This window comes from Heterodontus francisci, chromosome 48, assembly GCF_036365525.1.
Source record: "Heterodontus francisci isolate sHetFra1 chromosome 48, sHetFra1.hap1, whole genome shotgun sequence".
In the NCBI taxonomy this organism is placed as follows: domain Eukaryota; kingdom Metazoa; phylum Chordata; class Chondrichthyes; order Heterodontiformes; family Heterodontidae; genus Heterodontus; species Heterodontus francisci.
Genome location: NC_090418.1, coordinates 889466 through 915844, shown reverse-complemented (window position 1 = coordinate 915844; position 26379 = coordinate 889466). Strand labels below are relative to the sequence as shown.

Below are 26379 nucleotides of genomic sequence, written 5' to 3'. Positions count from 1 at the left end.
GGGGAGAAATACCAAGCTAATCAGGAATCTATAGCACACATCGATTACACAGTTCTTCACAGGAGCACTTATCAGACAAGATTTGGCAGTGAGCCACATACTGAGATATTAGGATAGGCACCCAAAAGCTTGGTCAAAGAGGTAGGTTTTAAGGTGCAGCTTAAAGGAGGAGAGAGGAAGCGTGATTTAGGGAAGAAATTCCAGAGCTTAGGGCCCAGGCAGCTGAAGGCACGGCCACCAATGTTGAAGCGATGGAAATCGGGGATGCTCCAGAGGCCAGAATTGGAGGAGCGCAGAGATCTCGGAAGGTTGTAGGGGCCGGAGGAGGTGGCATAGATAAGAAAGGGGCAAGGTCATGGGATTTGAACACGATAATTAAAATGTTAAAATCACGGCATTGCCCAATTGGGAGGCAGTATAAATCAGCAAGCACAGTGAGTATTGGGTAAACGGAACTTGGTGCAAGTTAGGAAATGGGCAGCAGAGTTTTGGATAGGCAGAAAGTGTGATTGAAGAATAGATTATACCTGTCTGAGGATAGGAGTGTGATTTAACAGTTGTTCATTTTTAGTTATTAATACTGGCTGTTTAATTTCTACAGATGTGGGCCTGTGCTTTGGGCCATGTTGAAGCAGCTGTTAGCCTCTATGGGTGGAATAGCCAAGCTCTTACCATCCCTGACTCATTGGGTCGCCTCCCTCTGCATGTGGCGCGCTCCCGTGGTCACGTGCGGCTGGCCATGCGTCTTGAAGAGCTGCAGAGACACGATGGTCAGCTTCAGGGCAGTTCATTACGGCCCAAGCTGCAGGACATGGATGGAATCGACACAAACTGGCAACTGTGGAACGGCAGCAGTCCAGAAGCTGGCAAAGCACCTTCACCCTTGTCAATGAGCCCTGATACAGGTACAAGTGCACCTCCTACTCGGGTCCTTGCCAACATTCTCTCCAACTTTCTGCAAACCTCCAACCCTTGCTGCATTGATACAATGGGTACAGTGTCTGTTTCGGCACTTAACCCAGAATTACATTAAATCATCCCGGCAGGTATTGGATTGAACTTGTGTTGGTGCCTTGACACACTGCACCAAGGAGTTATGGGACACAATCTTCCACACAACGCACCATGCCATTCCCAGACCATTATTTTTATTGCACTAGACTCGAGGGTCACTGTGGGACTGTACAAAGATAGACTTCTGTTTGAATGCATGAAGCTGCCTTTTACAGCAGATAGTAGAGGATTTAAGTTAGTTTTTAACCAGTGTGAAAGCTTACAGTTCGCGGTTGGTAGCTGTGCTCGTCATGTGTTAGTTTTGATCTGCCATTGATCCTTTTCGCCACACAGGTCTGAGCACTGTCAGCAGTAACTCGTCTCCTTCCTCGTTGTCTGAAGGCTCGGGGCCCCTATCGGTGACCTCTGCGTACTCCAGTAGCTCTGTACACAGGGACTCGCCAGTAACCAGCCCCGAACTCTGCCCTACCGCTGAGCGAGACATTGCCATGGAGATCTGTGAGCCACAACCAGGTCAGAATGCCATATCCTCTGTACCAAAGGATCATGGCAGGATAGCCCTTTGCATTGAGAACGCTGGTGCTGCAGCAAACAAGGAAAAATCTGGCAACCTGTGGTACCTGTATGAGGACTCCGAGCCTCGGAAAACGCGCAACGCCAGCTCAGCACTGCATTGCAGCACCGCAGAATCACACTTCTTCCTGGACTACCAGGCTACTTTGGTGACTAATAGCACGAGGCAGTTCACTATGGCAACTGGTAGAGATTCCATGGAGACTGAACTCTTACGTTTCAGTGAGAATGCTGAGAATGAAGAGTTCTTACCATCTGTCGATGTATTACAGGTAAAAGCTTGCATCTCACTGTCAACTCCTTATGCTATTCTCACTATCCTCATCAGCTCCACCCCATATCAGTGACCAGGGGTGTACCGCAGAGACCCTTGTTGTTTGTAGTGTACATTTATGATTTTGGCGTCAATATAGGAGGTATGATCAGTAAGTTCGCAGATGACATGAATATTGGTGTCGTAAATAGTGAGGATGGTAGGACCCTAGGAAGTACAGAAAGTCAGAGGGACCTTAGTGTACTTGGCCATAGATCACTGAAGGCAGCAGCACAGGTAGATAAGGTGGTTAGGAAGGTATATGGGATACTTGCCTTTATCAGCCGAGGCATAGAATATAAGAGCAGGGAGGTTATGATGGAGCTGTATAAAACGCTAGTTAGGCCACAGCTGGAATACTGTGTACAGTTCTTGTCACCACACTGTAGGAAGGATGTGATTGCACTGGAGAGGGTGCAGAGGAGATTCACCAGGATGTTGCCTGGGCTGAAGCATTTCAGCTATGAAGAGAGACTGGATAGGCTAGGATTGTTTTCCTTCGAGCAGAGAAGGCTGAGGGGGGACCTGACTGAGGTGTACAAAATTATGAGGGGCATTGATGGGTTTTTTAAAAATTCATTCATGGGATGTGGGCGTCGCAGGCCATGCCAGCATTTAGTGCCCATCCCTAATTGCCCTTGAACTGAGTGGCTTGCTAGGCCATTTCAAGTGCATGTAAGAGTCAACCACATTGCTGTGGATCTGGAGTCACATGTAGGTCAGACCAGGTAAGGACAGCAGATTTCCTTCCCTGAAGGACATTAGTGAACCAGATGGGTTGGTTTCATGGCCATCATTAGACTAGCTTTTAATTCCAGATTTATTCAATTCAAATTCCACCTTCTGCTGTGGTGGGATTCGAACCAATGTCCCCAGAGCAATACCTGGGTTACTAGTCCAGTGACAATACCAGTATGCCACCACCTCCCCTCATAGATAGGAGGAAACTTTTTCCCTTAATGGAGAAATCAGTACCCAGGGGACACAGGTGTAAGGTAAGGAGCAGGAGGTTTAGAGGGGATTTGAGGAAAAACATTTTCACCCAGTGGGTGGTTGGAATCTGAACACACTGCCTGAAAGGGTGGTAGAGGCAGGAACCCTCACTACATTTAAGAAGTATTTAGATGAGCACGTGAAACGCCATAGCATACAAGGCTACGGGCCAAGGGCTTGAAAATGGGATTAGAATAGATGGCTGGCACAGGTACGATGGGCCGAAGGGCCAGTTTCTGTGCTGTATAACTCTATGACTCTGACATATCAGCTCCCACTGATCCTCAGCACCCCTCCGGCCCAGGGATCCTACATGTCTGCTGCTTGTCTATTACTATCATCCCTAGAGACCTCCACTTGTTTCCTTCCTCCCAGAGCATTGATTTCAAAGTCCTTCTCACTTACCAGTCACTACAAGACTTTGACCCACCTGAACTCCACAACCTACTTCAGTCTTGGGTCACTTCACTCTTCTGGTTGGCCTGCTGTGCCTGGCCTCTCATTGCTGATTCACACCGGGACTCTCTCTACACCTCTGAGCAATGAGCAATCGCACCCAGAGCACTCCAGGACACTCTCTCTACACTCCTGAGCATTCACACCCAGAGCACTCCGGGACACTCTCTCTACACTCCTGAGCATTCACACCCAGAGCACTCCGGGACACTCTCTCTACACCCCTGAGCATTCACACCCAGAGCACTCCGGGACACTCTCTCTACACCCCTGAGCATTCACACCCAGAGCACTCCGGGACACTCTCTCTACACCCCTGAGCATTCACACCCAGAGCACTCCGGGACACTCTCTCTACACCCCTGAGCATTCACACCCAGAGCACTCCGGGACACTCTCTCTACACCCCTGAGCATTCACACCCAGAGCACTCCGGGACACTCTCTCTACACCCCTGAGCATTCACACCCAGAGCACTCCGGGACACTCTCTCTACACCCCTGAGCATTCACACCCAGAGCACTCCGGGACACTCTCTCTACACCCCTGAGCATTCACACCCAGAGCACTCCGGGACACTCTCTCTACACCCCTGAGCATTCACACCCAGAGCACTCCGGGACACTCTCTCTACACCCCTGAGCATTCACACCCAGAGCACTCCGGGACACTCTCTCTACACCCCTGAGCATTCACACCCAGAGCACTCCGGGACACTCTCTCTACACTCCTGAGCATTCACACACAGAGCACTCCGGGACACTCTCTCTACACCCCTGAGCATTCACACCCAGAGCACTCCGGGACACTCTCTCTACACCCCTGAGCATTCACACCCAGAGCACTCCGGGACACTCTCTCTACACCCCTGAGCATTCACACCCAGAGCACTCCGGGACACTCTCTCTACACCCCTGAGCATTCACACCCAGAGCACTCCGGGACACTCTCTCTACACCCCTGAGCATTCACACCCAGAGCACTCCGGGACACTCTCTCTACACCCCTGAGCATTCACACCCAGAGCACTCCGGGACACTCTCTCTACACCCCTGAGCATTCACACCCAGAGCACTCCGGGACACTCTCTCTACACCCCTGAGCATTCACACCCAGAGCACTCCGGGACACTCTCTCTACACCCCTGAGCATTCACACCCAGAGCACTCCGGGACACTCTCTCTACACCCCTGAGCATTCACACCCAGAGCACTCCGGGACACTCTCTCTACACCCCTGAGCATTCACACCCAGAGCACTCCGGGACACTCTCTCTACACCCCTGAGCAATGAGCATTCACACCCAGAGCACTCCGGGACACTCTCTCTACACCCCTGAGCATTCACACCCAGAGCACTCCGGGACACTCTCTCTACACTCCTGAGCATTCACACCCAGAGCACTCCGGGACACTCTCTCTACACCCCTGAGCATTCACACCCAGAGCACTCCGGGACACTCTCTCTACACCCCTGAGCATTCACACCCAGAGCACTCCGGGACACTCTCTCTACACTCCTGAGCATTCACACCCAGAGCACTCCGGGACACTCTCTCTACACCCCTGAGCATTCACACCCAGAGCACTCCGGGACACTCTCTCTACACCCCTGAGCATTCACACCCAGAGCACTCCGGGACACTCTCTCTACACCCCTGAGCATTCACACCCAGAGCACTCCGGGACACTCTCTCTACACCCCTGAGCATTCACACCCAGAGCACTCCGGGACACTCTCTCTACACCCCTGAGCATTCACACCCAGAGCACTCCGGGACACTCTCTCTACACCCCTGAGCATTCACACCCAGAGCACTCCGGGACACTCTCTCTACACCCCTGAGCAATGAGCAATCGCACCCAGAGCACTCCAGGACACTCTCTCTACACTCCTGAGCATTCACACCCAGAGCACTCCGGGACACTCTCTCTACACCCCTGAGCATTCACACCCAGAGCACTCCGGGACACTCTCTCTACACCCCTGAGCATTCACACCCAGAGCACTCCGGGACTCTCTCTCTACACCCCTGAGCATTCACACCCAGAGCACTCCGGGACACTCTCTCTACACCCCTGAGCAATGAGCATTCACACCCAGAGCACTCTGGGACACACTCTCTACACCCCTGAGCATTCACACCCAGAGCACTCCGGGACACTCTCTCTACACCCCTGAGCATTCACACCCAGAGCACTCCGGGACACTCTCTCTACACCCCTGAGCATTCACACCCAGAGCACTCCGGGACACTCTCTCTACACCCCTGAGCATTCACACCCAGAGCACTCCGGGACACTCTCTCTACACCCCTGAGCATTCACACCCAGAGCACTCCGGGACACTCTCTCTACACCCCTGAGCAATGAGCATTCACACCCAGAGCACTCCGGGACACACTCTCTACACTCCTGAGCATTCACACCCAGAGCACTCCGGGACACTTTCTCTACACCCCTGAGCATTCACACCCAGAGCACTCCGGGACACTCTCTCTACACCCCTGAGCATTCACACCCAGAGCACTCCGGGACACTCTCTCTACACCCCTGAGCAATGAGCATTCACACCCAGAGCACTCCGGGACACTCTCTCTACACCCCTGAGCATTCACACCCAGAGCACTCTGGGACACACTCTACACCCCTGACTCTTGACTTGGAAATGTCTCTCAAAGATTATCTCTCTGACCTCCCTAATGCTTCTGCAAACTCCTCCATTGTTCATCCACCCCTCTCCATGAAGCACCTTATGACACAGAAATGTTGAGTACAAGCTGAGGGTACTTGTTGTAATGAAAGCATCATTCCTATCTCCCCTTGCCCTGCAGTTCAATCCAGTTGTGGTTTCCTTGTTCCGATCTTCCCTCTCCTCATCCACTCCTCCTTTCCCTACAGGTGGACATGATTACCTTGGCTGAGCAGATTATTGATGCCACTCCGGATCGCATTAAACAAGAAGATTTTAATACTGTTGACACACCTCTGAAAGAGCGACAGGGCAACGCAGCTATCAACGACACCATGACCTGGCTTGCAAGCTATCTGGAGAATGTTGACCAGCTTCCCAATTTCTCTCAGCACAGGTAAGACAGCAGGCAGTCTCCCCGTTAGGAGTTTCTCATTAAAAGTTACGACCATTGTGAAATATGATGAGGGATCATTGCGACAGGGAGGTCTGATGGGGACTGTCAGCTCAGGGTGAACCAGAGAGATTGAGCAGTTACCTGGGTTTGGTATTGTTCGATATCCTCATTCTCATTACAAAATAGTATGCTTGCGTGACATTTGGTGGCCAGGAGAGCAAACAGCAGTCAGGCATCCAAATCCTTTTGGGGTACAGAACTGGTACTGGTGGGGACAGGTCTGTCACTGTACAACACTGGGGTACAGTACTGGTGGGGACAGATCTGTCACTGTAACACTGGGGAACAGTATTGGTGGGGACAGGTCTGTCACTGTATAACACTGGGGTACGGTACTGGTGGGGACAGGTCTGTCACTATAACACTGGGGTACGGTACTGGTGGGGACAGGTCTGTCACTGTACAACACTGGGGTACAGTACTGGTGGGGACAGGTCTGTCACTGTACAACACTGGGGTGCAGTATTGGTGGGGACAGGTCTGTCACTGTATAACACTGGGGTACAGTACTGGTGGGGACAGGTCTGTCACTGTATAACACTGGGGTACAGTACTGGTGGGGACAGGTCTGTCACTGTACAACACTGGGGTACAGTACTGGTGGGGACAAGTCTGTCACTGTACAACACTGGGGTACAGTACTGGTGGGGACAGGTCTGTCACTGTATAACACTGGGGTACAGTACTGGTGGGGACAGATCTGTCACTAACACTGGGGAACAGTATTGGTGGGGACAGGTCTGTCACTGTATAACACTGGGGTACGGTACTGGTGGGGACAGGTCTGTCACTGTACAACACTGGGGTACAGTACTGGTGGGTACAGATCTGTCTGTCTCTCACTGGGGTACAGTACTGGTGGGGACAGGTCTGTCACTGTACAACACTGGGGTACAGTACTGGTGGGGACAGGTCTGTCACTGTACAACACTGGGGTGCAGTACTGGTGGGGACAGGTCTTTCACTGTAACACTGGGGAACAGTATTGGTGGGGACAGGTCTGTCACTGTATAACACTGGGGTACAGTACTGGTGGGGACAGGTCTGTCACTAACACTGGGGTACGGTACTGGTGGGGACAGGTCTGTCACTGTATAACACTGGGGTGCAGTACTGGTGGGGACAGGTCTGTCACTGTATAACACGGGTACAGTACTGGTGGGTACAGATCTGTCTGTCTCTCACCTGGGGTACAGTATTGGTGGGGACAGGTCTGTCACTGTATAACACTGGTACAGTACTGGTGGGTACAGATCTGTCTGTCTCTCTCACTGGGGTACAGTACTGGTGGGGACAGGTCTGTCACTGTATAACACTGGGGAACAGTATTGGTGGGTACAGTCTGTGTGTGTCTCACTGGGGTACAGTACTGGTGGGTACAGGTCTGTCACTCTGTCTCATTGGGGTACAGTACTGGTGGGTACAGGTCTGTCACTCTGTCTCACTGGGGTACTGTACTGGTGGGTACAGGTCTGTCACTCTGTCTCACTGGGGTACAGTACTGGTGGGTACAGGTCTGTCACTCTGTCTCACTGGGGTACAGTACTGGTGGGTACAGGTCTGTCACTCTGTCTCACTGGGGTACAGTAGTGGGTGGGTGAGGTAATCTCGCATTGACAGGACTAGACATTTCCCAGTTGTGAGCAGTGGGTGAGGACAGGTGTGTCTTGGTTGTGAGGCTTGAAGAGCATTGTGACTCACTGACCATTAATGAGAGATCTTTGCAGTACAGAGAGCATCTGCTGGGTCGAGGTGACATTGAGTTTAGGTCAGGATGATGCAGCCTGAATATGATTTGCTTCCCCCACCCCCCCCCCCCCCCATCTCCTGGGATTTATAGTGCGAGATATACTGATTCAGGTATCAGTATTAAATTCCCTGCCTGACGCACATGCTGACTGCTTCAAATCATTAGAAAATGCCAGGCGGGCTGAGATCTGTGCGGACTGGGTGAGGTTGAGTCTCCAGCCACCCCCGCCCCCGAGGTGACGTGCAGGAAGTGTTTATTCTGAAATTCGAGCACAGTTAGTTATTTCACACCCTCCATACCAGGCCACATGGAATCCTTCAGCTGCATTCCTATGGATCCTGGCAGATCCTAGTTCTGTACTTCAACACAGCAAGAGCTCCCCTTGTGGCTCATTACTTTAGGACCCTGATTGGCTGAACCAAGCACAACTGTAAGATCCCAGTTTCCATCCAGGGTCTGCGCTGATAGCCAGTCTCAGCCAGGGCAGCTTTTGGGGAGTTACAGTAGGTGTGACAGGGGTGGTTCTGTTGGCATCCTGGCCAATATTTATCCTTCAGCCAGTATTGCTAATTTATCCCATTGCAGTTTGTGGGATCTTGCTGAGGATTACTTTGGATATATGGCACAGAAACAGGCCATTTGACCCGACCAGTCCATGCTAGTGTTTTGATCCACTCACACCTCCTCTAAATCTATCATTGTAACCCCCTGTTCCCTCCTCCCTCATATGCTTGCCCAACTTCCCCTTAAATGTATCTACACTATTCACCTCAATCACTCCCTGTGGGAGCGAGTTCCACATTCTCACCACTCTCTGGGGAAAGAGGTTTCTCCTGAATTCCCCATTGGATTTCTTGCTGACTGTCTTATATTGATGGCCTTGGGTTTTGCTCTTCCCTACAAGTGGAAACATTCTCTCTCTATCGAAACCTCTCATAATTTTAAAGATCTCGATCAGGTCATTTTTCAGCTGCCATTTTTCATGAGAAAAGAGCCAGCCTGTTTGTCCTTTCCTGACATGTAGACCCAGGCATTTCTGCTATCATCAGGTGCAAATTAGCTACGTGACAGTAGGGACAACATTTCATTGAGACAACCTGAGAATGTGAAAGAAGTTATTAAACCATCAGGGTTAAGAAGACAGTGTAGAGAGAGCTTTACTCTGTATCTAACCCCATGCTGTACCTGTCCCTGGTAGTGTTTGATGGGGACAGTGTAGAGGGAGCTTTACTCTGTATCTAACTCCGTGCTGTACCTGTCCCTGGTAGTGTTTGATGGGGACAGTGTAGAGGGAGCTTTACTCTGTATCTAACCCCGTGCTGTACCTGTCCTGGGAGTGTTTGATGGGGACAGTGTAGAGGGAGCTTTACTCTGTATCTAACCCCGTGCTGTACCTGTCCTGGGAGTGTTTGATGGGGACAGTGTAGAGGGAGCTTTACTCTGTATCTAACCCCGTGCTGTACCTGTCCTGGGAGTGTTTGATGGGACAGTGTAGAGGGAGCTTTACTCTGTATCTGGGCGGCGCAGTGGTTAGCACCGCAGCCTCACAGCTCCAGCGACCCAGGTTCAATTCTGGGTACTGCCTGTGTGGAGTTTGCAAGTTCTCCCTGTGTCTGCGTGGGTTTCCTCCGGGTGCTCCGGTTTCCTCCCACATGCCAAAGACTTGCAGGTTGATAGGTTAATTGGCCATTATAAATTGCCCCTGGTATAGGTAGGTGGTAGGGAAATATAGGGACAGGTAGGGATGTGGTAGGAATATGGAATTAGTGTAGGATTAGTATAAATGGGTGGTTGGTCGGCACAGACTCGGTGGGCTGAAGGGCCTGTTTCAGTGCTGTATCTCTAAACTAAACTAACCCCATTTTTTTTTTCTCTTTTTTTTTTTAAGGTGGCCTTTATACCCCAGGCCCCTTTTATGTTTTTCATGTCAAGGGGGCCTTTATTGCTCAGGCCCCCTTTATATACATATATTTTTTAAATAACTTTATTAAAAACAGAAATAAACAAAAACTCAAATTAAAATGCCATTCTCTGCGTTGACAATGCACTCCAGTCCCTGCGATGCCCACCGGTCGCGGAAGGCCTCAAGCGTACCGGCGGACACCGCATGCTCCTTCTCCAGGGACACCCGGGCGCGAACGTAACCGCGGAAGAGGGGCAGGCAATCGGGGAGGACGGACCCCCTGACGGCCCGCAGCCTGGACCTGTGAATTGCCACCTTGGCCAGGCCCAGGAGCAGACCGACGAGGAGATCCTCCTCCCGGCCCACGCCTACCCGTGCTGTACCTGTCCTGGGAGTGTTTGATGGGACAGTGTAGAAGGAGCTTTACTCTGTATCTAACCCGCGTGCTGTACCTGTCCTGGGAGTGTTTCCATATACAACATCCATGTATTTAAATACAAAAGTGGTGAAAAATATTTTTGAAAAAAATTGAGAAAGTAAGTTGGCTCTTTCTGATTTGGGATCATGAACAATATATTTCCATTGTTGGTGAATATGAGTGCAGTATGCTGGACGTCTCTTTCATTGTTCCACTTGCACCTTTGCCAGGTCGGCCTGTAGTCAGCCTCTGACCCCACCATCCAACCCCTGTCTCAGTCCCGTCAGCTCTCCGCTCAGTGACATCACCTTTGAGAAAGTCGACACTTCCGCCAACACCGATTGGTCAGATTTCCTGAATGCGTCAGCAAATGGGAAGATGGAGAGTGAGTTTGCACTCCTGACCCTCTCAGACCATGAGCAGCGGGAGCTGTATGAGGCTGCACGCATAATCCAGACCGCATTCCGCAAATACAAGGTAAGGCATGAGCAGTTGCTAAACTGTGCTCTCATCCACTGACTCTTAATACTCTCTCTCTCTCCCTGCCCGCTGACCCTTCACACTCACACTCACACACACACACACACACACACACACACACACACACACACACACTCTCTCTCTCTCTCTCTCCCTGCCCGCTGACTCTTCACACTCTCTCTTTTGCCCTGTCTGCTGACTCTTCACTCTCTCTCTCTCTCTCTCTCTCTCTCCCTCCCTGCTGACTCTTCACACTCCCTCCCTCCCTGCCCGCTGACTCTTCACACTCTCTCTCTCTCTCTCCCCCTGCCCGCTGACTCTTCACACTCTCCTCTCTCTCTCTCTCTCTCTCTCTCTCTCTCTCTCTCTCTCTCCCTGCCCGCTGACTCTTCACACTCTCTCTTTTGCCCTGTCTGCTGACTCTTCACACTCTCTCTCTCTCTCTCTCTCTCTCTCCTCCCTGCTGACTCTTCACACTCCCTCCCTCCCTGCCCGCTGACTCTTCACACTCCCTCCCTCCCTGCTGACTCTTCACACTCTCTCTCTCTCTCTCTCTCTCTCTCTCTCTCTCTCTCCCTCCCTCCCTCCCTGCTGACTCTTCACACTCCCTCCCTGCCCGCTGACTCTTCACACACACTCTCTCTCTCTCTCTCTCTCTCTCTCTCTCTCTCTCCCTGCCCGCTGACTCTTCACACTCTCTTTCTCTCTCTCCCTCCCTCCCTCCCTCCCTCCCTGCTGACTCTTCACACTCCCTCCCTGCCTGCTGACTCTTCACACACTCTCTCTCTCTCTCTCTCTCTCTCTGCCCACTGACTCTTCACACTCTCTCTTTTGCCCTGTCTGCTGACTCTTCACACTCTCTCTCTCTCTCTCTCTCTCTCTCTCTCCCCGCTGACCCTTCACACTCACACTCACACACACACACACTCTCTCTCTCTCTCCCTGCCCGCTGACTCTTCACACTCTCTCTTTTGCCCTGTCTGCTGACTCTTCACTCTCTCTCTCTCTCTCTCTCTCTCTCTCTCTCTCTCTCTCCCTCCCTGCTGACTCTTCACACTCCCTCCCTCCCTGCCCGCTGACTCTTCACACTCTCTCTCTCTCCCTGCCCGCTGACTCTTCACACTCTCTCTTTTGCCCTGTCTGCTGACTCTTCACACTCTCTCTCTCTCTCTCTCCTCCCTGCTGACTCTTCACACTCCCTCCCTCCCTGCTGACTCTTCACACTCGCTTTCTCTCTCTCTCTCCCTCCCTCCCTGCTGACTCTTCACACTCCCTCCCTGCCCGCTGACTCTTCACACACACTCTCTCTCTCTCTATCTCTCTCCCTGCCCGCTGACTCTTCACTCTCTCTCTCTCTCTCTCTCTCTCTCTCTCTCTCTCTCTCTCTCTCTCTCTCTCTCCCTGCCTGCTGACTCTTCACACTCCCTCCCTGCCTGCTGACTCTTCACACTCCCTCCCTGCCTGCTGACTCTTCACACACTCTCTCTCTCTCTCTCTCTCTCTGCCCACTGACTCTTCACACTCTCTCTTTTGCCCTGTCTGCTGACTCTTCACTCTCTCTCTCTCTCTCTCTCTCTCTCTCTCTCTCTCTCTCCCCGCTGACTCTTCACACTCTTTCTCTTTCCCTCCCTCCCTCCCCTGCTGACTCTTCACACTCTCTCTCTCTCTCCCTGCCCGCTGACTCTTCACTCTCTCTCTCTTTTGCCCTGTCTGCTGACTCTTCACACTCCCTCCCTCCCTGCCCGCTGACTCTTCACACTCTCTCTCTCTCTCTCTCTCTCTCTCTCGCCCTGTCCGCTGACTCTTCACACACACACACACTGTCTCTTCACAATCATTGTCCTCCCATAGTCACTTATCCTGCTCTCTCCCTCACACTTGTCTTCTGTGTCCATCGGTTGAGTTAGTTTCTGTGACTGAAAGTTTTTTTTTTACTGGTTGCAGTATTTTAATTTGCAGAATACCTAATGACATATTGTGATTTGAAAGGTATGTACGTTCCCTGTTGAACTTTTTAATTCATGTGCCAGTATTTTGAGCATTCTTCACTGTCTGTGCTCCCATCCTGAGCTGAGAGTTAAAGGTAATCCTGACGGTTTCACCTGGGCCTGCTTTAGTAATGTTCTGCAGCTTCTGACAGGAGATGGAAAGTGAGCTGTCTTCTCTTCCATATCCCTTGGTTTCTTTGAGTGTCAGTTCAGTTACATTCAAAGAAAATTGCTTTCCAAGAATAGCAGCAGGTTGTAGAGATAGCGAGTGTTCAGTGACGATGCACTGTACAAAGAAAGACAAAGAAAATTACAGCACAGGAACAGGCCCTTCGGCCCTCCAAGCCTGCGCCGATCCAGATCCTCTCTCTAAACATGTGATCTCAGTAACTGTGCCATCTGGCCTTGTAGATATCTATGGACACAGAAGGATCCCAGCAGCATTTTCAAAGTCAGATCCATCTGGCAAAAGCTCTGTCACCAGATGCACATCACACTGAGCACAGCCCAGAGTGGGAACAGCACCACTTTTGTCACCACTCTTGAAAACATCTGGGACCTGGGATCATATTCAGTCCAGACAGAGTGGGCTATACGTCTGGTCTGTTGACCGCGGTGACTGCAACAACTACCGTGGAATCTCCCTGCTCAGCATAGTGGGGAAAGTCTTTGCTCGAGTCGCTCTGAACAGGCTCCAGAAGCTGGCCGAGCGCGTCTACCCTGAGGCACAGTGTGGCTTTCGTGCAGAGAGATCGACCGTTGACATGCTGTTCTCCCTTCGTCAGATACAGGAGAAATGCCGTGAACAACAGATGCCCCTCTACATTGCTTTCATTGATCTCACCAAAGCCTTTGACCTCGTCAGCAGACGTGGTCTCTTCAGACTACTAGAAAAGATCGGATGTCCACCAAAGCTACTAAGTATCATCACCTCATTCCATGACAATATGAAAGGCACAATTCAACATGGTGGCTCCTCATCAGAGCCCTTTCCTATCCTGAGTGGTGTGAAACAGGGCTGTGTTCTCGCACCCACACTTTTTGCGATTTTCTTCTCCCTGCTGCTTTCACATGCGTTCAAATCCTCTGAAGAAGGAATTTTCCTCCACACAAGATCAGGGGGCAGGTTGTTCAACCTTGCCCGTCTAAGAGCGAAGTCCAAAGTATGGAAAGTCCTCATCAGGGAACTCCTCTTTGCTGACGATGCTGCTTTAACATCCCACACTGAAGAGTGCCTGCAGAGTCTCATCGACAGGTTTGCGGCTGCCTGCAATGAATTTGGCCTAACCATCAGCCTCAAGAAAACGAACATCATGGGGCAGGACGTCAGAAATGCTCCATCCATCAATATTGGCGACCACGCTCTGGAAGTGGTTCAAGAGTTCACCTACCTAGGCTCAACTATCACCAGTAACCTGTCTCTAGATGCAGAAATCAACAAGCGCATGGGTAGGGCTTCCACTGCTATGTCCAGACTGGCTAAGAGAGTGTGGGAAAATGGCGCACTGACACGGAACACAAAAGTCAGAGTGTATCAGGCCTGTGTCCTCAGTACCTTGCTCTATGGCAGCAAGGCCTGGACAACGTATGCCAGCCAAGAGCGACGTCTCAATTCATTCCATCTTAGCTGCCTCCGGAGAATCCTTGGCATCAGGTGGCAGGACCGTATCTCCAACACAGAAGTCCTCGAGGCGGCCAACATCCCCAGCTTGTACACACTACTGAGTCAGCGGCGCCTGAGATGGCTTGGCCATGTGAGCCGCATGGAAGATGGCAGGATCCCCAAAGACACAGCGAGCTCGCCACTGGTATCAGACCCACCGGCCGTCCATGTCTCCGCTTTAAAGACGTCTGCAAACGCGACATGAAATCCTGTGACATTGATCACAAGTCGTGGGAGTCAGTTGCCAGCATTCGCCAGAGCTGGTGGGCAGCCATAAAGACAGGGCTAAAATGTGGCGAGTCGAAGAGACTTGGTAGTTGGCAGGAAAAAAGACAGAGGCGCAAGGGGAGAGCCAACTGTGCAACAGCCCCGACAAATAAATTTCTCTGCAGCACCTGTGGAAGAGCCTGTCACTCTAGAATTGGCCTTTATAGCCACTCCAGGCGCTGCTTCACAAACCACTGACCACCTCCAGGCGCGTATCCATTGTCCCTCGAGATAAGGAGGCCAAAAAGAAGAAGTTGCCTAGGACCTGAGTCCACATCCCATTATACTGCAGAAAGCCAGTTGGTGAAGGATGATACTGGAGCCAACCTTTACTCAGTCTAACGTTTATTTACAGAGTGAAACATTACAAGCATACACCTCCTAACTCGACCTCACCAGCGTTTCAGTATGTGTCTCTTCATAAGTGCTCAAGTGAAACACCAAATAATGCCCTTCCCCTGCATATAATTAAACACAATTGATACCCAATTAATACAGACTTGGGTGGGTGTGGGTGTATGTCTAGCTGTTGTCTGGTACCTTCCAGTTCTGGCGAAAGGTCATCATCCTGAACCGGTCACTCTCTTTCTCTCTCTCTGTAGATGGTTTCTGACCTGGTGAGTGTTTCTAACAATGCTCTGATTTTTATCTGATTTCCAGCATCTGTAGTTTTTTTGCTTTTGTTAGAGAGGAGGAATGGGTACACTGATTTTTAAGGAATCTGAATTTTGAAAAGTGTGGTTTAATTTAAAGATACATTTTCTAACCAGTAGCCTGTGTTTGTCAAGCAGGGCCGGAGACTGAAGGAACAACAAGAGATTGCTGCTGCTGTCATTCAGCGCTGCTACAGGAAGTACAAGCAGGTAGAGTTTGGTGTGACTTGTGTGTTAGATCCAGTGTATATACCGGCATGTGTCATGATGAAGCCAAGGCGTTGTAATGTTAACCTGTAATTGTCATCCTGTAATGTTAAGACACAAAGAGAACAAGATAAACTTGGCCATCTGCGAGATATTTACTCACTCCTTTCTGATGTCTCTCTGGTTTCTGATAAACAAGTGAAAGGGAGGGAGGAACTCCAGAAAGGAGTGAGTAAATGGTACCGAGTGGCCTCCTCCTGCTCCTAATTCGTATGTTCACCCCAGCAACTGGAAATAGTGATTTAGAAACTGGCACTAACTCGAGCACCTGCAGGTTTGAGTATGTTGCCTGTTGCCTTGCTCATTGATCCCAAAGTTGAGCCAAGGAGTAACTGGCCCTGATGTGGTGTAGCCCACACCGTGTACATTGGTAAACAGTCCAGGCAGCAGGGAGGGACAGCTGATCTCCTCTTTGCGTTTCCCTACTGTTATCCTGAAAATAGAGAATATAATTTCTTGTTTTCACTGTTTATTAATGCTGTGATGATAATTCACACAATCGCTGCAGAACATGCAACATCTTTAGTGGCCATTTAGAGGTGTATCCTACTGTGTAATGATTGTCCCTGTCCTGTTTGGGCTTCATGTTTAGCCTGTACTTTGCTTGGCTTTAATGCAGGGGTTTGGGCCACAAGGTATGTTTCCCACTTCTGTCTGATGTCTCCAGCTCCAAGCCATGATGTGGATCAGATTTTGCTCATTGTCGCTGTGAGGAGTGACCAGCACCCCTCATATCCTCAGCTATTCCAAAGTTGCAGCCAATTTACATCCAGCAACCTCTCAACAACAACAATGTGATAATGGACATATAATCAGTTTTAATGTTGGTTGAGGGATAAATGCCCCCCTCTTCGTAATAGTGCCCACATGTGGGCAAACTGAGGGTCTTGGTTTAATGTCTCATCCAAAAGGTAGCACCCCTGACAGCGCAGGGCTCCCTCGGCGCTGCCCCTCCGACCAGCGCAGGGCTCCCTCGGCGCTGCCCCTCCGACCAGCGCAGGGCTCCCTCGGCGCAGCTTTGGAACATTCAGCCTGGATCTTGTGCTCAAATCGCTGAAGTGGTGCTAGATCCCACCACCTACTGACTCGGGTAAGGGTGTAATCCAGAGTCACAGCTGACATTGGGCTATTTGTTTTTTTTATCTCTCCCTATACAGTACACCTTTGCGGTGTAGTGAACCTGGTTCAATCTGTTCCTCCAGTGACTGACCCTTTCTGAATGAGTGTCACGTTCTTTCTGATCAATCATGTTCCTGTCCAATTCCAACCACATAACCGTCCAACTGAACAGCGTTACAAATACTAGAGGCAGCACATAAACTAACAAAGATTAAATGCCTTGCAAGGGCTTGTGAAAGGAGACCCAGGGCCTGTGGGAGAAGGTACATTGTGGTCTGGTCGCAGTGCTTTCTGTATTGGAGCAGGTCTAGACTGATCACACTAACACTGCTCTCTTCGTTTCACTAGCTAACATGGATAGCACTGAAGGTAAAATCAAGTCCAAGCTTCACCATTTCTGTTTGCAATTTTAACTGTTTTAACTCGATTGCCTGACCTGTTCCCTCCTGTAATTTCCCTCAGCACCTCACTGTTGATTCTGTCATTAGCCTATTGGTAAAAATGTCTGTTTGAAATTCATCTTGATTCTGAAAAGTATTTAAAATATTCAGTCAAACAGTGTTAAGATTCTGAAAATATACTTTGTAAAAGGTTTGTTTTGCATCCATTCTGACTGAAGCACAGAGAGTAAGTAGCTTCTCGGTCATGCTGCAATTCACATCGACCCTTGACCTGCTTACATTTACTCTGATGGCTCGGTTACAGCCACCAATAACTTCTCTGTAAAATCACATACTGCCACTTCCACAGTGCCTGCTGCAAACAGGCAGAGAGCAGCATGGGGAAACTGTTCATGTTGACAAAAGGGAAAACGTTAAAATGGTTGAAAGTGAGTTTATGTTGGAAAATAAGTAAAATTACAGTCTAAAATGTAATGAACAAGAATAAGTGGGAGAAAGGAATTTATTTCTAATTAAAATTGTGTTCGATCTGGCTTGATAGTCCAGTCGTCAGCAGCCCCTGATATTTCAAGTTTTATGTCAACATTAGCATTTCTTGGAAAGTCACGGGAAAGGAGATAAACTTATTTCTCAGCGAGCAGAGAGACAGTCGTATGATGACACAAAGATAGGTAGGAAAGTAAGTTGAGAAGGAGGTTACAAAGGGATATGGATAGGTTAAGTGAGTGGGCAAAAATCTGGTAAATGGAGTATAATGTGGGAAAAGGTGAAATTGTCCATTTTGGCACGAAGAATAAAAATGAAGCCTATTATCTAAATGGTGAGAGCTCTGAGATGCAGAGGGATCAGGGTGTCCTAGTGCATGAATCGCAAAAGGTTAGTATGCAGGTACAGCACATAATGTCTGACAGTGCAGTGTCTCCCTGGTGCTGTGTCTGTCTGACAGTGCAGTGTCTCCCTGGTGCTGTGTCTGTCTGACAGTGCAGTGTCTCCCTGGTGCTGTGTCTGTCTGAGAGCGCAGTGTCTCCCTGGACCAGTGTAGGTGCTGGATGTTGGCTGAAGGGATTGCATTGAACACAGGCATGTGTCTGTCTTTGGACTCCTTGTCTCAAGAGACAATGGGTAAGCACCTGGAGGTGGTCAGTGGTTTGTGAAGCAGCGCCTGGAGTGGTTATAAAGGCCAATTCTAGAGTGACAGACTCTTCCACAGGTGCTGCAGATAAAATTGGTTGTCGGGGCTGTTACACAGTTGGCTCTCTCCTTGCGCTTCTGTCTTTTTTCCTGCCAACTGCTAAGTCTCTTCGACTCGCCACACTTTATCCCTGCCTTTATAGCTGTCTGTCAGCTCTGGCGATCACTGGCAACTGACTCCCACTACTTGTGGTCAATGTCACAGGACTTCATGTCGCGTTTGCAGATGTCTTTAAAGCGGAGACATGGACGGCCGGTGGGTCTGATACCAGTGACAAGCTCGCTGTACAATATGTCCTTGGGGATCCTGCCATCTTCCATGCGGCTCACATGGCCAAGCCATCTCAAGTGCCGCTGGCTCAGTAGGGTGTATATGCTGGGGATGTTGGCCACCTCAAGGACTTCTGCATTGGGGGATATGGTCCTGCCACCTGATGCCAAGGATTCTCCGGAAGCAGCGAAGATGGAATGAGTTGAGACGTCACTCTTGGCTGACATACGTTGTCCAGGCCTTGCTGCCGTAGAGCAAGGTACTGAGGGGACAGGCTTGATACACTCGGTCTTTTGTGTTCCGTGTCAGTGCGCCATTTTCCCACACTCTCTTGGCCAGTCTGGACATAGCAGTGGAAGCCTTTCCCATGTGCTCGTTGATTTCAGCATCGAGAGACAGGTTACTGGTGATAGTTGAGCCTGGGTAGGTGAACTCTTGAACCACTTCCAGAGCGTGGTCGCCGAGATTGATGGATGGAGCATTTTTGACGTCCTGTCCCATGATGTTTGTTTTCTTGAGGCTGATGGTTAGGCCAAACCGCAATCCTGTCGATGAGTCTCTGCAGACACTCTTCAGTGTGAGATGTTAATGCAGCATCGTCAGCAAAGAGGAGTTCCCTGATGAGGACTTTCCGTACTTTGATCTTGGCTCTTAGACGGGCAAGGTTGAACAACCTGCCATCTGATCTTGTGTGGAGGAAAATTCTTTCTTAAGACTTGAACGCATGTGAGAGCAGCAGGGAGAAGAAAATCCTAAACGGTGTAGGTGCGAGAACACAGCCCTGTTTCACGCCACTCAGGATAGGAAAGGGGTCTGATGAGGCATCGCTATGCTGAATTGTGCCTTTGATATTGTCATGGAATGAGGTGATGATTCTTAGCTTTGGTGGACATCCGATCGTTGCTCGTAGTCTGAAGAGACCACGTCTGCTGACGAGGTCAAAGGCTTTGGTGAGATCTATGAAAGCAATGTAAAGGGGCATCTGTTCGCGGCATTTCTCCTGTAGCTGGCGAAGGGAGAACAGCATGTCAATGGTGGATCTTTCTGCTCGAAAGCCACACTGTGCCTCAGGATAGACACGCTCAGCGAGCTTCTGGAGCCTGTTTAAAGCGACTCGAGCGAAGACTTTCCCCACTGTGCTGAGCACGGAGATTCCACGATAGTTGTTGCAGTCACGACAGTCACCCTTGTTCTTGTAAAGGGTGATGATATTGGCATCGCGCATGTCCTGTGGTACTGCTCCCTCATCCCAGCACAGGCAAAGCAGTTCATGGAGTGCTGAGAGTATAGCAGGCTTGGCACTCTTGATGATTTCAGGGGTAATGCCGTCCTTCCCAGGGGCTTTTCCACTGGCTAGAGAATCAATGGCATCACTGAGTTCCGATTTTGTTGGCTGTACGTCCAGCTCATCCATGACTGGCAGAGACTGGGCTGCATTGAGGGCGGTCTCAGTGACAACATTCTCCCTGGAGTACAGTTCTAGGGAGTGCTCCACCCAGCGGTCCATTTGCTTGCGTTGGTCAGTGATTGTTTCCCCTGATTTAGACTTGAGGGGGGACGATCTTCTTGATGGATGGCCCAAAAGCTCTCTTAATGCCATCATACATTCCTCTGATGTTTCTGGTGTCGGAGGCCAGCTGAATACGACTGCATAGGTGTCGCCAGTCGTCATTTGCGCAGCGCCTGGCTGTTTGCGTAGCGTTTCTGGCTACTTTAAGTGCTATGGATGTTAACTCGCTGGGGGCTTTCTTGTAGTTCAACAGTGCAATGCGCTTAGCGGCTATGACAGGTTCCAGCTCTTCAAAGTGAGATTGAAACCAGTCTGCATTCTGCTCCACACGTTTGCCATAGGTGGTCATTGCTGAGTCATAGATGGTGTCTCTGATGTGGGCCCACTTGGTCTCTGCATCCCCTGTAGGAGTGTTTTGAAGGGCTTTTTCAAGTGAGTTTAGAAACTTATGTAACAGCTGTGGATAAGAAATTCTGATAGTGTTGATCCGCGGGGGGCCCTTCTGCTCGGAGTGATGTAGCTTCTTTGGTTTGAGTCTAACTTTGCTGCACACCAGGGAGTGGTCGGTGTCACAGTCCGCACTGTGGAAGCTGCGTGTGATTTGGACACTGTTTATAGAGGCTCACCTTGTGACGATGAGGTCCATCTGGTGCCAACGACGTGATCTTGGGTGCCTCCAGGAAACCTGGTGACAGCGTTTAGTATGAAAGAACGAGTTGGTGATGCAGAGGTTATGATAGGTACACAACTTCAGCAGTTGTGTCGTGGATGTATTATACAGAGACATTGCATGTTCAGGGGCAAGTGTTCAAGAGCCACGGTGACAGTGATGTAGGTTCCATTATCCATCTTTCTGGACAGAAAGTTGTTTATTAAGCAGCATTCTCCAGGCAATAAATCTCACCACAAATGAAGGCAGCAGTGTGTGATTAGCTGGCAGCTGGAGTAGTGTGTAGTCACCTCCGATCTGTGCCCAATCTGATCTTGCTCTGCCTTCTCATGCTCTACTGATGTATTTGAAGAGTTCCTGCTTTTCGAAGACCAGGTGAGATGGTGCTACTAGTTCTGTGAAATTGTGCGCTCCTTGAGCTGAATAAATTTTTGATGACAGCTGAAATTAATTGAGGTGGTTCCCTAACACTCCTCTTTCTCCCCTCTCTCTTTCCACAGTATGCACTTTATAAGAAAATGACACAGGCTGCCATCTTGATCCAGAGCAAGTTCCGCAGTTACTATGAACAGAAGAGGTTCCAGCAGAGTCGGCGGGCTGCAGTCCTGATCCAGCAGTATTATCGCAGCTACAAGGAGTACGAGAAACTCAAGCAGGGCCATCGAGGGAGCGGCCCCTTACAGCAAAAGCTGAAGTAGGTTCTGGGAATATACTGCAGGCTGCCCTAGTTCCCAGTCACAGTCCCCTTTATAATGCACTGCTTTAGCCCCAGCCGGAGTACTGTGGCCATTCTGGGCATCACACACCAGGAAGCATGTCGAGGCCTTGGAGAGGGTGCGGAGGAGATTTACTTGAGTGGTCACAGGAATGAGGAACTTCAGTTAATGTGGAGAGACTGGGAGGTGAAGGGACAATTTAATAGAGGTGTTCAGAATGAATGAAGCATTTTGATAGAGTAAATAAGGAGAAACTCTTTCCACTGGCAGGAGAGTCAGTACCAGCAGGTCACAGATTTAAGATTATTGGCAAAAGAACAGAGGGGGAGATAAGAATTTTTTCACACAGTGAATAAAGGTGACAGGACAGGTTGAGAGAGCGGTTAATAAATCATACAGTATCCTGGGCTTTATTAATAGGGGCATAGAGTACAAGAGCAAGGAAGTTATGTTGAACATGTATAAGACATTCGTTTGGCCTCAGCTGGAGTATTGTGACCAGTTCTGGGCACCGCACTTTAGGAAAGGCTTGAGGCCATTGGAGAGAGTACAGAAAATATTCACGAGAATGGTTCCAGGGATGAGGAATTTCAGTTATGAAGATAGATTGGAGAGGTTAGGTCTGTTTTCCTTGGAGAAGAGAAGGCTGAGAAGTGATTTGATAGAGGTATTCAAAATCATGAGGGGTCTGGACAGAGTGAATAGGGAAAAACTGTTCCCACTTGTGAAAGGATCGAGAACGAGAGGGCACAGATTTAAAGTATTTGGTAAGAGAAGCAAAAGTGACAGAGGAAAAACTTCTTCACACAGCGAGTGGTTAAGGTCTGGAATGCGCTGCCTGAGAACTAGAATTAGACAGTTGTATGAAAAGGAAGAATGTGCAGGGTTATGAGGAGAAGGCAGTGGAATGGAACTGAGGGAATTTCTCTTTCAGAGAGCCAGTATGGACACGATGGGCCGAATGCCCTTTTACGCTGTAACGATTCTGTGATTGAGTTGTTGTGATCCGGAACGCGCTGCCTGAAAGGGCGGTGGAAGCAGATTCAATTGTAACTTTCAAAAGGGATTTGGATAAATACTTGAAGGGGGAAAGAGCAGGGGGTAGTGGGACTGAGTAGATAACTCTTTCAAAGAGCTAGCATAGGCACGATGGGCTAAATGGCCTCATTCAGTGCTGTGTCCCACTAGGAAATGTCAGCCGTCTCCACCTCTTTCTCCTCTCCCCCCGTCTCTCCCCCCTCCCCCCGCTGGGCGTGTATTGGACCGGGTGTAAATTGCAATGTGCGCAGTGAGTAAATACTGAGTGGGCTCTTTCTGTTCTTGTTGCAGAGCCACATTCCTAACCAAGAGGCAGGACCAGGCTGCTCGCAAAATTATGAGGTTCCTGAGGCGCTGCCGGCACAGGTAGGGAGTCAGGGAGCTCTTCTTCGAGTGGCACCACTCTTTATGCTTCCTCCATGCGGGCCGATGAGTGTCAATTGGGGACAGTTCCGTGGGTCTGACTCTCACTGGGGGACAGTTCCGTGGGTCTGACTCTCACTGGGGGACAGTTCCGTGGGTCTGACTCTCACTGGGGGACAGTTCCGTGGGTCTGACTCTCACTGGGGGACAGTTCCGTGGGTCTGACTCTCACTGGGGGACAGTTCCGTGGGTCTGACTCTCACTGGGGGACAGTTCCGTGGGTCTGACTCTCACTGGGGGACAGTTCCGTGGGTCTGACTCTCACTGGGGGACAGTTCCGTGGGTCTGACTCTCACTGGGGGACAGTTCCGTGGGTCTGACTCTCACTGGGGGACAGTTCCGTGGGTCTGACTCTCACTGGGGGACAGTTCCGTGGGTCTGACTCTCACTGGGGGACAGTTCCGTGGGTCTGACACTCACTGGGGGACAGTTCCGTGGGTCTGACTCTCACTGGGGGACAGTTCCGTGGGTCTGACTCTCACTGGGGGACAGTTCCGTGGGTCTGACTCTCACTGGGGGACAGTTCCGTGGGTCTGACTCTCACTGGGGGACAGTTGCCCAATGTCCTTCATTCGTTTCATATGTTCTTGTTGTCTTTCAGGATGAAGGAGCTGAAACAATCCCAGGAGCTGGAGGGAGTACAGAAACGGGGCCTGACAACTTAAAGCCCGACTCTGGGGGAAAAAAAGCTTTGTAGATGGTCAGCAAACTGAGTGGGAGGAAAGGGTATGAGCAATAACTCTGCTGTGGGGGAGAATGTTAAACTGCCTTACATTGTCTGTTCTCATCAGTTCAAAACTTTCCAATAACAAAAAGTTCATTTTTTCCTTGCACTTTGAGTCTTGAGAATGATGAGAGAAACTTACAGAAGTTTGTAAGTCTTAAAGGAGAAGGAAAGGACCATTTCACTTGCAACTTAGCACCTCGTTTTCCCACTTGTGCAATAGGTCCAGAAATAGTCTTGGCACTGACGCCCTGGTGACTGGCTGGTTCCAGCATCTCGTATCTTATAGACAGAGAACGAATGTATAGGTGGTGAGGTCTGAAGATTAACGCGGCTTCTCTTCACCCACCCCTCTCTTTGCTTCTCCCTTTTCCCCCTTCCCCCACTCTGTTCCCACCTGCCCCCACCCCCATCTCTGTGTGTGTGTATCTCTCTCTCTTTCTTTTGGTCCCCCTGTCTCTCTCCTGTCTTCTTCCCCCCCACCCTTCCTTTTGTTTATGTTTGCTTTGTTTGAGTTTTTCAGCAGGAATCAAAGCCTTGCTGTTCCACCGGCCTTTGCCTCCCCCACCCTGAGCCTGCACTGAGTGAGGTGGATGTATTCCTGGGAGAAGCGCTCAGACACACTCTTTCCGGAATTCCTCACTCCACGCACTTTCCTGAGTTTCTTTGTACTGTGTATAATCGATGAAAACCACATTGTAGAGACAGCATAACTTAAAACATGATGTATAAAATCCTAGAAGATGCAGCACATTGTAAATACTGTACATAAAGTTGAGATATTCAATACAGACCGAGCTTGCTTCATATTTCAACACAGCTGTAGATGATGGTTAGCTGTTCTGATTTGTACTTCCATGGGGTGTGAGTGAGCTCACCATTGCTCATCCCCTCGCGTGATTTTCTCAGATGAATTTGGATGAAGATAATGTTTGTGACACTACAGGATGGACCGAGGGTGAGAATGTTGGATGTAAGTTGGGGAGGTGACGACCAGGGAATATTTCAGATCATTGGGTAGATTGAGTGAAACAGATTTTGATTATTCACATTTTAAATGGCAGTCCAACGTTTCTGTCTTATACTGGGACAGAGTACCAGCCCCAATAACTGACCTGTTTGTGGTACGTTCCCATTCAAGTATGCTTAATCCGTCCCCAGACTCTGACTGGCATTATCTGACCCAGTGAGATCCCTGCTCTAACTCTGAGCTGTCGTTGATACATACACTGTACAGTATGTGTCTGCTGGTTTGAGCTTGTGTTGTCACTGTTCCCTCCAGCTTATTAGCACTTCTGACCTCGATGTGATTCCTTGGGTCGTATCAGACTTTGCAGATTCGGGACTGGGATAGACATCCTCAGTATATGAGCAGGATGACAGCAATATGGGAAGGTATGAACCCGGGGGAGGGCAGCTTGCTTCTTGCCAATGTGGTCTGAACTCGTAGATACATTTGTTGTTTAAAACTGCCTCATGAAACTAGTCACTTCACACTGGGGTTGGGAGTATGTGTAACAACCCAGTCATGGGGTATGTAAAACAAGCTTATTACTAATTGAAATGTAAATACTGGGCTGAATTTGATTGCACAGTCCCATGACCAATTGGGCAGCCCCCAATCCCAGTCTTGTCCAAAGGGAGAACTTACTGAGAGGTGATCAGCATTTGCTGCACTGTTTATGTCCCAGCTCCATTGATGTCTGGGGTCATGTTAAATCACTGGCAGAGCAGCATCTCATGGTCGAATAATCAAATGAGCCATTCAGGCAACATGCTGAGCATCAGCTACCTGGCCGCATGTTTTGTTGATCTTCCGCTGACTTGGTTGTTTCTCTGATCCTCCCACTTTCAACGCTTCTATTTTTGCACTGAATAGGATTGTATGTAAAGCTGAACATGTTTTTCAGACTGAGATATATCAGGAGAATATAACAGGATTGTTTATGTACAAGAATGCAACTTTCAGCCTGAATGATCATTACATGCTGGTTGTGATGCACTACTGATCTATTTGTTTAAATGTTCGCTAATTTAAACTTCATAAAAATATGAATTAATTCTGTTGTCTTTCAATTTTTTAACTAGCCAAGGAATGATTGGGCTGTGACAAAACCTTGATTGCTGCTTGCAGTGTAGGTACTGGGTCTTGTTAGTACGCGGTAGGTCAAAATACTCTACAGTCTGTGAATTGCAACCACAGGTCTGGGCCGTCGGGGGTTCCGTCCTCCCTGGTTGCCTGCCCCTCTTCCGAGGTTACTGTCACACCCAGGGTGTCCCTGGAGAAGGAGCATGCGGTGTCTGCCGGTTCGCTTGAGGCCTTCCGCGACCAGTGGGCACTGCAGGGGCTGGAGTGCATCATGGATGCAGAAAATGACATTTTAATTTGAGTTTGTGTCTTATTTATCTGTTTTTAATAAAGTTATTTGT

At 49.6% G+C, this 26379-nt stretch overlaps 1 protein-coding gene across 4 annotated transcripts in view; it reads left to right on the top strand.

Annotated features, from left to right (window-relative positions):
* LOC137357386 (calmodulin-binding transcription activator 2-like) overlaps positions 1 to 25975 on the top strand; it is a 118121-nt gene extending 92146 nt beyond the window's left edge. For 3 of the 4 annotated variants that reach the window (XM_068023691.1, XM_068023689.1, XM_068023692.1), the window contains 8 exons: positions 602 to 905; positions 1348 to 1859; positions 6250 to 6437; positions 10799 to 11045; positions 15755 to 15829; positions 21549 to 21742; positions 23094 to 23168; positions 23827 to 25975. In XM_068023691.1, the coding sequence (XP_067879792.1) occupies positions 602 to 905; positions 1348 to 1859; positions 6250 to 6437; positions 10799 to 11045; positions 15755 to 15829; positions 21549 to 21742; positions 23094 to 23168; positions 23827 to 23890 (1659 nt within the window). In that variant the 3' untranslated portion in view covers positions 23891 to 25975. The remainder of the gene's footprint in view (positions 1 to 601; positions 906 to 1347; positions 1860 to 6249; positions 6438 to 10798; positions 11046 to 15754; positions 15830 to 21548; positions 21743 to 23093; positions 23169 to 23826) is intronic. The other variant, XM_068023690.1, reaches the window with a different exon arrangement.
* The last annotated feature ends 404 nt before the right edge of the window (positions 25976 to 26379 follow it).